We start from the raw sequence: 12676 nt of genomic DNA, 5'->3' as shown, positions 1-12676 counted from the left end.
GGACAGTGTTGCACGGGGTTGAGTGTGTGCTTTTGCAGTCTCCTGAACGAGGAGCAGATTTTAAAAATTCCGAGCCCCTGTGGAAAGGCATTTAATTGATTAACTGAATAATCGATTATCCGAACGAATAAGTGTTCGCCCATCACGTTCGGATAATCAAGGCTCCCCTGTACATGGATTTTAGTAAGGCGTTTGATAAAGGTCAACTAATAGAGAAAGTGAAGTCACATAGTGTGCAGGGTATTCTAGCTAGAGGGATAAAGAACTGGTTGAGCAGTAGAAGACAGAGATTAGTAGAAGGGAGTTTCTCGAAAGAGAGAAAGGTGACTAGTGGTGTTCCACAGGGATCAGTGCTGGGGCCACTGTTATTTGTGACATACATAAATGATCTGGAAGAGGGCACTGTTGGTCTGATCAGTAAGTTTGCAGATGACACGAAGATTTGTGGAATCGCAGAAAGCATAGGGAACTGTCAAAGAACACAGAAGAATATAGACAGACTAGAGTGTTGGGCACAGAAGTGGCAGATGGAGTTCAATCCAGGCAAATGTGAGGTGATGCATTTTGGGAAGTCTAATTCTCAGGCCAACTATACCGTAAACGGAACAGCTTTGGGAAAAGCTGATGAACTTCAGGTCTGGGAGTTCAGGTCCTTTTTACCCTGAAGGTGGCTGCAGAGGTGGATAGAGTAGTTAAGATGGCATATGGTATGCTTGCCTTCATCGGATGGAGTATTGAGTTTAAGAGCTGGCAGGTCATGCTAAAATTGTACAAGACTTTGGTTTGGCCACATTTAGAATACTGTGTCCAGTTCTGGTCGCCACATTACCAAAACGATGTGGACGTTTTGGTGAGGGTACAGAGAATGTTTATGAGGATGTTGCCTGGTATGGAAGGTGCTAGTTATGAAGAGAGGTGGAGTAGGTTAGGATTGTTTTCATTAGAAAAAAGGAGATTGAGGGGGGACCTGACTGAGGTCTACAAAATCATGAAGGGTATAGACAGGGTGGATAGAGATAAGCTTTTTCCCAGGGTGAGATATTCAATAACAAGAGGTCACGCTTTCAAGGTGAGAGGTGAAAAGCTTAGAGGGGATACACACAGAGGATGGTCGGTGCCTGGAAAGCGTTGCCAACAAAGACAGGCACAGTAAATTCGTTTAAGGTGTATCTGGATAGATACAGGAGTCGGTGGGAAGCAGAGGGATACAAATTCTTAGGAATTGGGCCATAGGTTGAGACAATGGATTTTGATAGGCTCAGGCTTGAAGGGCCGAAGGGCCTGTTCTTGGGCTGTAATTTTTCTTTGTTCTTTGAAACCTCAACATTTGAAAACGATGAGTACGAAATATTAGACAATACGATGGGCCAAGTGCTGGAAAGTGGGACAAGTGTAAGTTTAAAGTCGTCTTGGTTGTTGCAGACCCAATGGACTGAAAAGCCTCTTCTATAATGTAAGATTCTATGAGTGTCTTTTAATGGAATGTATTTTGTTGAAGATATTGAATAGTTTATTTAAATGCCTCCTGTACTTTATACCACCACACCATTCAGCTTATTCACCCAATCGACCTTAGCCAGCTCTCCTCTCAATGAATCCTCAATGGAATAGATCCTATCGGGCACCATGACATAGCAACACACACCGGTCGCACCAGGATAAAGTAACAAATTGTTATATTAATAAACTTACCCAACAATTAACTAGCCAACTAGTTATTCTCATCAATCTTCAACAAGATAAGTCAATATCAAGTTTAAGGCACACCCAAGTATGAACTAACACTGGAGACATAATTAGGTGTTAAACTAATTTACATTTATGAGAGATGTTAATGGACATAAACCAGTAGGGTGCAGTGCAGGCCAGGCAATGCCTGGACAGGGAAGGAATTGAACGATGGGCCTACAGCTTCCAGTGCAACAAAAGAACAAAGCCTGAAGCTGCAGCAGGGGATAGGCTGAACTTTAGGATGGAAGTTTAGAACTAGTTAAATATCAACTTTGGCTGACCCGAAATTAAAACATTCAAACTGCTATCCAACTAAAGGTTTCTGGTTACTTTACATTAAGAAAAAATCTTTATTTCACTTCATATAAAGTTTCTAGTTAGCGATTTTTATGAAGATTTTCAGTTGCTACTCTAATCACTGATATTCTGTAAACCAAATCAGTTTATCTTTACATTTAGATGATCTCATCAGAATATCATCAGTTCAGCCTTTCAAATTCTGAGGAAGTGAAATGAGAGAATGTGTACAGGACTAAGATATTTAGAATGTGCAACAAAAGACAACCTTGTTATCTTTTGCTTTTAAGTGTGTAGCATATCAGTTTCATGATCACCACTGAATTGAACAGTCTGCTTACACACCAAGTTACATACTTGAATTACAACTCATTAGTCACGATAAGAAAGAATGGTTGTTCTGCACCTTAGCAAGAGGTCCATTTAAAAGGGAATTGGGAAAAAATGTTTCCAAGAACATCCCCAAATATTCATATACCTTCACTATTCTCTCATGCATCCTTGCTTTACGGTCATTCCCATCAGCTTTAGCTTGAGCTGCTGCTGTCTTATATTTCTCCATTCTTTGATGCAGAGCTTCCACAACATCTTTAGGTGATGGCGGTAGGCCTAAAATTACAAACATCACACATTCAGCTACAGTTAACAGATATTCAGTAGACATTCTGGAGTTACATTATCAAAAGCTATTATGGATGCAGAATTAAGTAATTAGTTTGAAGAAGTAATTGTGCCTACTTCAGTTTGCAGTGCAGCACACGCACACACACACACACACACACACCCCTCCCATTCTCCATCCACGGTTCCTCTTCTACCCACATTTTTTTCGCTCATCTACCCTACTGGCTTCCCTCCCATCCCAAAGTTGAATGATCTCTCAGCTCTCCAGCCCTATTTGAATAATGTCCTTCACTGTCATCCATGTGAAACACCATTTAACCACTGCTCCTTGACAGTCAATGACTGTCATCACTGGCTTGCTGATTTCTGCAGTTTGGACGTTATCATTGATCAGAAGCTGGACAGACTAGCCAAACAGGAACTGTGGCTCAAAGAGCAAGTGATCAGTTCGCAATTCTTGCAGAGAGTAACTCACCTCCTGATACCCCATGTTTGTTCACCATACACAAGGACTGCCACAGAATATTCCCCAGTTGCCTGGACGCATGCAGTTCCAACACTACTCAGGAAGCTTGACACCATACAAATCAAAGCAGTTCATGAGACTGGCACCACATCCATTAAATATTCACTCCCTCAACACTGACATTCAACAGTGGCAATATGTGCCATAAAGTTGTATTGCACAAACTCACTAAGGATCCTTCGACAGCTCCCATTATCACAATCATCTAGGACAAGGTCAGGAGATACATAGGAACACTAACACCAGCAAGTTTCCCTCCAAGATGCAAATCATCCAAACCTGGAAATATAATCAAGGTTTTTTCAGTACTGCTGGGTCAAAATCTTGAAACTCCCTCCCTAACAGCATTATGGATCAGAAGAACCAGCAAGCCGAAGTTTAAACAGCAAGAACTTTATTAAGGTGGCTAATCTGCAGGCAGCAAGATTAGACTGAGCTATTTCCCACACAAAATGGCTGACAACACAACATCATGTCGAAAAGTGATTTAACTCAAAAGTGTCCACCATGCAATCAAATACACAACCACCACCTTCACAAGGGTAACAAGAAATGAGCAATAAATGGATAGGTACATGGATAGGTGCTTAAGCTAGGACAAATGTTCGGCACAACATCGTGGGCCAAAGGGCCTGTTCTGTGCTGTAATGTTCTAAATGCTGGCCCAGCCATTGTCTGCATCTTGCAAATAAATAAATTAAAATTCTATCTAGCATTATTTGACTTGCATAACACCCTTGGTTGTTACCCATGGGAAACAATTTAATCCCATATACCACTAAGACATATCATTCTTTCTGGAGAATTGTATTAGTATACTAACAGGGACCAACCAGTGTCTACTTAGTTCCCCAGATGGTATTGCACCTCACTGGAGAATTGCAAGGAAGAACCCACCCCCATCACTATGACAACTTGATAGGCATACACATGTTGCCATTGACAGAAATCTTTTAATAGAAAGCAAACATTATTTAAAGGAAATGATAGCTTCACAAAGTAGTAGATCCAAACTTTGCTTTTCTAATGTTTAAGCTTCAAGTCCCTAAAACCACAAATATCTCGTCAGATTATAATGGGGAATAAAAATACACACATCACAAAATGACAAAAACAAAATTAAAGAGAAAGCTTGGTATTAGAATGTCAAAAAACATTATGCAACTGGAGATTCATGGAGTTATATATTAACTGAAAGAAAAAAACTAAATTCCAAAAAGATTTAACAACTTGCTATTCTATTATCTGTACAGCAAATCATTTGTACAGTTGCAAAACCCTACAAAAGTAATACGCACAAATCCTGCAGTGTTAATGTTCAAAAAACTCAATCTAGAACTCTTGACAATTTATATTTAATGTCAAAGTTCATTGGTAGGAAGAAAATATTACAATCCAAGCATTTTAAAGGTTAATTAGTCCCGTTCATTAACAATTGTACTGTGTTATGACTTTGTTGTACTGCCTTTTTTTCTTCTGTTTTGATGGTGTTATTCCTTTTTGTATGGGTTTGTAAAAGATTTAAAAAGGTTTTCAATCAAAAAATTATTTAAAAATGGTTAATTCGTCAAAAATATAGATTTAAGATTCAGAACTGCAAGCATTTCTAAAAGATAAATTAAAAATCTCTTAATTTTGCAATGAGAACATTTTAAATCCAGAAAACTCTGCAAGGCTTTTAGCTAAGTAAAAACATTTCCATTCATATTTGGCAAGTTTATTGCCAACTGAATAAACATGTCAAGAAGACAATATGTCTAAAAACATCCAAGTTGTCAGCTTTAGTTCTGTATTCTGCATCCAGCCCTAGCTACATTTCTCCAAATTTTGCCATTGCTTGCTACTGACTGCACTAAAGACGGCACCCAAAATTTGAAGTCTCGATGAAAGATTTCACCTGCATTTTTCAAAAAACATGAATTTGAAATGCTTGTTTTTTTTTAATGGAACCAACCAAAGCTACTATGATTTATTACAGATTACATATTACATTGTAGAAAGTTCATAGAATCCCTACACTGCAGAAAGAGGTCATTTGGTCCATCAAGTCCATATGGATCTTCTGATAAGCATTCCACCCAGACCCCTACCCTATTCCCATAATCCCACATTTACCATAGCTAATCCCTATACAATTTATCTTGGCCAATCCACCTAAACTGCACATCTTTAGACTGTGAGGAAAAAACCAGAGCACCTGGAGGAAACGCATGCAGACATGGGGAGAACACGCAAACTCTACCCAAGGCTGGAACTGAACCTGGGTCCCTGGCACTGAGATTTAGTGCTAACCACCGACCCACTGTCACCTTGATGATTACGTATCCATGTATTATTACATATCAAATGACTTTTACACTGAACATCTAAACACACCATACCGGATTCTGGAGTGTCTTGATATTCAGTTTTTGAATCCATTCCTTGCTGCTCCGGAAGAGTTACTACATTTGAAGGACTAAGTGATTTTTCTTCGGCTGAAGTATCTGTCAAAGCTTTTGAATAGATTGTTATAAAGTAAAATAATTTTTAAAAATTACTTTATGAACTGCAGTAATAAATTTGCATTCAGTTTTAGATACATTGCACAGCAAATTTTTAACCAGATAGACCATCAGTTAATTAAACTGTAGCAGCTAACAAACATTTCTAAATTGTTAGTCCCAGGAGGCAGAACTGTGCTGTACGAGATATGGCTTCAACTTTTAAATATTTCATCAGCTTTGTTTGAAATTGATAAACCATAGATTTCTTTTGCGTATTTACAATGATTCCTTCTTGCTAGTCAGCCTATTAATTATGACCAAAATGAGAAAATAAAAATTAAGTGTTCACGAAATTGTTTTCATTCTGGCACGTGAAAATATCTATACTTACATGCTAAACCTTTAAGTCTTTATAAGACACGTGTCTATATGTTGAGAATGGATCTGACGAACTTCATCTAGCACCTGAGCATGCCAAATAGCTCAGTGAATAAATATGCAGCAAAATATATTGGAACAATGTATTTCTGGAAGATTTCAGGTTCCTTTCTTGAGTCAGTTGACCTCAGTCAGTTAAGCTAGCTGGAGATATGGTGCATGGGAATCAATTTGAAAAGCAGCAATGCAGAATCACATTTTGTAAAATCCTGACAATGTTAGCAAGATGAAAGTAAATTATGTGCCCTAATAATTGTTCCTAATCCAGACACTAAGGGAGACAAATCTTAGTATTGATCACTGTGTTATATTTTGGGGAGAAAGTAGTAATAGGAAAGTAAAGACCAGACCATATATTTTGGCAGGAAACTGCTAATACAATGTTGATCAGTTTGTCGCCCCGCACACCTGCCAAACATATTTAGCACCAATTTATACTTCAAGTTTTTCAGGGGAACAGGTGAACAACAACCAGCTTCTACAATGTTCAACTGTTCCACAAAAACATCTAGTACAAGTCTAACTTTGAAGGGAAGTTTTAATAAAACTTTCTAATTGTCCAGGATTGGTGAAATTGCAGCTTATAATTCAAGGACATGGATCTTAAGTGAAGAAATAGAATTTAAATCCGTGCATATGTGAAAGGAATTTTAAGTATTTCTGCATAGTTTGACACTGGTCACAGATAGACTAAATGCATGATTGAACCGAAATGAATTGCTATGATACCTGTGCATTTCACTTGATAGCGATTGACACTACTTCAGAACTAGATATATTATGGAGTCATAGAGATGTACAGCACGGAAAGAGACCCTCAGTACAACTTGTCCATGCCGACCAGATATCCCAACCCAATCTAGTCCCACTTGCTAGCAGTTGGCTCATATCCCTCCAAACCCTTCCAATTCATATACCCATCCAAATGCCTTTTAAAATGTTGCAATTGTACCAGCCTCCACCACTTCCTCTGGCAGCTCATTCCATACACATACCACCCCCTCAGTGAAACAGTTGCCCCTTAGGTCTCTTTTATATCTTTCCCCTCTCAGCCTAAACCTATGCCCACTAGTTCTGGACTCCTTCATCCCAGGGAAAAGACCTTGTCTATTTATCCTATCCATGCCCCTCATGATTTTATAAACATCTATAAGGTCACCCTCAGCCTTCGACGCTCCTGGGAAAACAGCCCTATCTTATTCAAGCTCTCCCTAGCTCAAATCCTCCAACCCTGGCAATATCCTTGTAAATCTTTTCTGAACCCTTTCAAGTTTCATAACATCTTTCCAACAGGATAGAGACCAGAACTGCATGCAATACTCCACCAGTGGCCTAACCAATGTCCTCTACAGTCACAACATGAGCGCCCAACTCCTGTACTCAATACTCTGACCAACAAAGGAAAGCATACCAAGCACTGCCTTCACTCGCCTATCTATCTGCGATTCCACTTTCAAGGGGCTATGAACCTGCACTCCAAGGTCTCTTTGTTCAGCAACACTCCCTAGGACCTTACCATTATGCGTATTTGCTTTCCCAAAATGCAGCACCTCACATCTACCTAAATTAAACTCCATCTGCCATTTCTCAGCCCATTGGCTCATCTGATCAAGATCCCATGGTAATCTGAGGTAATCTTCTTTGCTGTCCAATACACCTCCAATTTTGGTGTCATCTGCAAACTTACTAACTATACCCGTTATGCTCACATCCAAACCATTTACATAAATAATGAAAAGTGGCCGACCTAGCACTGATCCTTGTGGAACTCCACTGGTCACAGATCTGCAGTCTGAAAAACAACCCTCCACCACCACCCTCTGTCTTCTACCTTTGAGCCAGCTCTGAATCCAAATGGATAGTTCTCCCTGTATTCCACGAGACCTAACCTTGCTAACCAGTCTCCCAGGAGGAACCTGGTCAAATGCCTTACTGAAGTCCATCACGTCCAATGCTCTGCTCTCATCAATCCTTTTTGTTACTTCTTCAAAAAAACTTAAATCAAGTTTGAGAGACATGATTTCCCATGCACAAAGCCATGTTGACTATCCCTAATCAGTCCTTGCCTTTCCAAATACATGTACATCCTGTCCATCAGGATTCCCTCCAACAACCTGCCCACCACCAACATCAGGCTCACTGGTCTATAGTTCCCTGGCTTGTCCTTACCACCTTTCTTAACCACGTTAGCCAACCTCCAGCCTTCCAGCACCTCATCTGTGACTATTGATGATACAAATATCTGGGCAAGAGGCCCAGCAATCACTTCCCTCACTTCCAAAATTCTAGAGTACACCTGATCAGGTCCTGGGGTTTATCCACTTTTATGCATTTCAAGACATCCAGAACTTCCTCCTCTGTAATATGGACATTTTTCAAGAGATCACCATCTATTTCCCTACATTCTTATATCTTCCATGTCCTTTTCAACAGTAAATACTGATGCAAAATACTTGTTTAGTATCTGCCCCTTCTCCGGCAGCTTCACACAAAGGCTGCCTTGCTGACCTTTAAGGGGCCCTATTCTCTCCCTAGTTAACCTTTGGTCCTTAAATGTATTTGTAAAAACCGTTTGGCTTCTCCTTAATTCTATTTGCCAAAGCTATCTCATGTCCCCTTTTTGCCCTCCTGATTTCTCTCTTAAGTATACTCCTACTGCCTTTATGCAGTAAGGATTCACTTGATCTACCCTGTCTATACCTCACATATGCTTCCTTCTTTTTCTTAACCCAAACCTTCAATTTCTGTAGTCATCCAGCATTCCCTATACCTACCAGCCTTTCCTTTCAACCTAACAAGAATATACTTTCTCTGGACTCTCGTTATCTCATTTCTGAAGGCTTCCCATTTTCCAGCCATCCCTTTATCTGCGAACATCTGCCTCCAATCAGCTTTCGAAAGTTCTTGCCTAATACCGTTAAAATTGGCCTTCCTCCAATTTAGAACTTCAACTGTTAGATCTGGTCTATTCTTTTCCAATCACTATTTTAAAACTAATGGAATTATGGTCACTGGCCCCAAAGTGCTCCCCACTGACACCTGACCCCATCTTGGGAAATAGGGCAGGGCAGGTTTTGCACCTTCTCTAGTAGGTACAATTGACATACTGAATCAGAAAATTTTCTTGTACATACTTAAATTCCTCTCCATCTAAATCCTTAACACTATGGCAGTCCCAGTCTATGTTAGGAAAGTTAAAATCCCCTACCGTAACCACCCTATTATTCTTACAGATAATAGAGATCTCTTTACAAATTTGTTTCTCAATTTCCCTCTGACTATTAGGGAGTCTATAATACAATCCCAATAAGGTGACCATCCCTTTCTTATTTCTCAGTTCAAATAACTTCTCTGGATGTATTTCCAGGAATATCCTCCCTCAGTACAGCTATAATGCTACCCTTTATCAAAAACGCCACTCACACTTCTCTCTTGCCTCCCTTTCTATCCTCCCTGTAGGATTTGTATCATGGAACATTAAGCTTGTGACCAGCTTCAGACCAGAGCAGTATAAAGAAACATTTAAAACCACTGTAATATTACAATATTGTGTAATAATATAATAAATTTTGAGAGAGCTTAAAAATAATCAAAGATCTAGATTTACCTCTAAATTACAATGCACTACCATAGGAAAAGTATATTTTTTATAAATGGGCAAAAACAAAACCAATAATTCTACAATATTACAAATGCATGCACTTATACCTGTTGGTAATGGTGGCAGGTTAGTCAGATCTACAGGCTCCCCACTGTCCAAAGCCTTTATCACAACATCAAATTTCTGAAGAAACAAAAAATACAGAACACTTACAATTTTAAATCTGTGTACATCTATTCAAATTACAAATGGCAGAGTCAGAATAGTCCAAAATAATTGCATTTGCAGGCAGAAGCTAAGGATAATAATTCAACCTGAAAGAAATTGCTGCAAGTCTTCAGCACGTCATGCAACATCTGTGAAAAACTAAACAAACCTATTTTTCCAAGTTAATTATCTATCAAAATAATCAACTGGAAAGTTTTTCTGTTACTTTCCTGACAGATATGGCCTGACTTGAGAATTTCTTACATTTTCTCTTCATATTTCAGCTGAGACCCCAAACCTTATAAAATGGTTATATTTCAAAACATAATATTCTACAATAGTAAATCTGTTTTTTATTCAAAGGTCAATTACTCTTAGGTAAGTAGAGAATCACAGATTAACTAATAAGCTCTGCTTGGTCAATGAGCTTTAGGAGATTGAAAATCTGCTTATAAGTCTGAGGCTACAGCTCGAAAGCAGTATATAGTATTATACTATTCTGCATTGATAATAAGAGTTGCATCTGCAAAACCAAATTCTAAGATTTAAGCACATTTTACAATTAATGCACTAAGTTTTAAAAATGAGAAGTACTTTGCCATTGCCAATGCTACAACTTGCTTACTACTTATTTTTTCTTCCCTTCTTTTCGCAGCACATACTTCCCAAAAAAGTGTGGTTGGAAAACTGACGCCAAGTATAAAATAATTCAAATTTTTAGCAGCCTCCTAAAATGTTGAGGTTGTAGCTCAGTTTATTCCTATTTGCTCTTCCTCCCTCAGGGACCTTGTTTGGTTTCCACTGTTATATCCCTGGTTGACAGAATTGATATTATAAACTTCTAATAGAACCAGACATCCATCTCATACCAGCCAGTGATTTTGACATCCAACTTTGCTCCTCAGATATTTAAATTTTCATTAATACTATAAAACACTACTGTCAGTGGAGCATTCTCTTCTTGACTGTACCTTAAAAATGGTGCTAAGTCCATGTAAACATTTTACACAGATCTATTACATAATGGTTCCAAATCAACAAATTTTCAATGCCAAGCATTACCATCCTTAATTACTTCACAATAGTGAATATTATTAAAATGACAAAGCTTTACTTTGCTGATTTTCATGTATTCTTTAGCTTGTGTGATGTTTCCCGCTTGCTTTGCTCTTAGTGCAGCCAGTTTATACTCCTCCTGTCTCCCAACCAATAATACTTTTGTTTTTGTATCATCACTTCCTGCAAAGCATAAAAGCAAAATTTCCTTTAAAAAGAAAAACCAAGAAAAACAGTGAGACTGGTTTCAGAAGACTCATTCAGGTCATATTCCTAAGTATAAATCAAAAATTAATGACAAGAATGATTGACCCATCTTGTACAAGTGAACAATGTTCAAACTGTTACTGCTTCCAACATTATTAAACTTTCTCCATTAGTCAAAAACAATTACCAAAAGAGAATGCATGTAGTAAGAAAAGTCAAGTTCAGAGCTTATACTTCCACAAATCTTGCAAAACCTGCCCTACCATAGTTTCTACTTAATTTAAGTAAAGCAAAACAGAGTCCTAAAATTTATAATAATGATACTTTACCAGCGTTGTCATTATTTGCTGTATCAGTAGTCAACACATCAACAATCTCAGACTGAACAGAAGTTACAGATGCTGCAATGTTTGAAGGCTCAGGCTCTGAAGACATCACAGATAACTCTGTAACACTTGATTTAGGTAGTAGTGCCTCATTTGCTGGTGCTCGTGCTTCCTGACGCATTTCAGCCATTCCATCTTCCAAACTTTTTGCACTTAAACTATCAGGCTCCACTCCTGTGGCACTGCTTTTACCAGTTGCAACTGGGGGAGGAATTTCTGCTTCCTCTATCTTTTTACCTTTGTTTGCAGAAGCCAGCAGTGTCTGCAATGTCTATAAATCAAAATAAACCAGATGAAGATTGCAATATCCTTGTTACATTAAATATAAATATGCATTTTAAAATGGACTAAAAGCGTTTTGCAAGTAACTGATTAAATTATCCATGATGGATGGAACAGCTTCTCAATATACTTCTGAAGCCTCATAGGATTTGTTCATAACTAAATCTATGACAAATCCAAAACTAGGTGTCAAGAGATTACAACACTGATCTCAAAAGAGCCCTAGGAGAAGGGTGAACTACTTTAGCTTCACAGCTTAATATCTAAATGGAAGATAGAATGTAAATGGTTTAATATATACCTTTAATCCTCGTTCATATCGCCTCAGTTTTGACATCTCTCCAGCTTGCTTTGCATTACTAATTGCAATTCTGTACATTTGTAGTCTCTCTTCCAGCGTATTTTGTAATCCAGCATTAACAGTAACTATATTTGACTTGGAAAAAGAAAAGCAATTTTAGCAACTTGGTTACATTTTCAGACCAAAAGCTGAAGATTTCACCTTTCCTTTAAGACTTAACATTTTGTAAATGCATTTTTGTTTCCTGTCCGTTAAGTATTTACTATCTGTACAATGCAATCTACAAATAACCACTATTTCCTTTTCTTAGATTGGTATTCTGAAAACAATTAAGGGAAACAAATACCAAACCTAAATGTGTGCCAGATGTTTAAAAATCTGATCCATGGTTTTACAGAATGGGGTGCTATTTTGTTCCTCTTACTTACAAAACACCTATGTGCTAATACTATTATCATCGGCTGGATCAGAAAATGATCCTTGTTTCCCATTTGGAAGCTGTTTATCGCAAAGAATTGACATTGATGAAGAGAT

The 12676-nt window shown here is 38.2% G+C and overlaps 1 protein-coding gene across 3 annotated transcripts in view; it reads right to left on the bottom strand.

The window, feature by feature from the left end:
* cc2d1b (coiled-coil and C2 domain containing 1B) overlaps window positions 1-12676 on the bottom strand; it is a 72335-nt gene that overhangs the window by 44434 nt on the left and 15225 nt on the right. For all 3 annotated transcript variants that reach the window (XM_043699192.1, XM_043699196.1, XM_043699193.1), the window contains exons 5-10: window positions 12143-12277; window positions 11503-11830; window positions 11025-11149; window positions 9811-9886; window positions 5560-5673; window positions 2507-2637 (exon numbers count right to left, since the gene is read on the bottom strand). In XM_043699192.1, the coding sequence (XP_043555127.1) occupies window positions 2507-2637; window positions 5560-5673; window positions 9811-9886; window positions 11025-11149; window positions 11503-11830; window positions 12143-12277 (909 nt within the window). The remainder of the gene's footprint in view (window positions 1-2506; window positions 2638-5559; window positions 5674-9810; window positions 9887-11024; window positions 11150-11502; window positions 11831-12142; window positions 12278-12676) is intronic.

The sequence above is a fragment of the Chiloscyllium plagiosum genome, chromosome 11 (genome assembly GCF_004010195.1).
Source record: "Chiloscyllium plagiosum isolate BGI_BamShark_2017 chromosome 11, ASM401019v2, whole genome shotgun sequence".
Lineage (NCBI taxonomy): Eukaryota > Metazoa > Chordata > Chondrichthyes > Orectolobiformes > Hemiscylliidae > Chiloscyllium > Chiloscyllium plagiosum.
The sequence above is the reverse complement of the archived record's forward strand: the minus strand, read 5'-3'. Positions and strand labels throughout refer to the sequence as shown.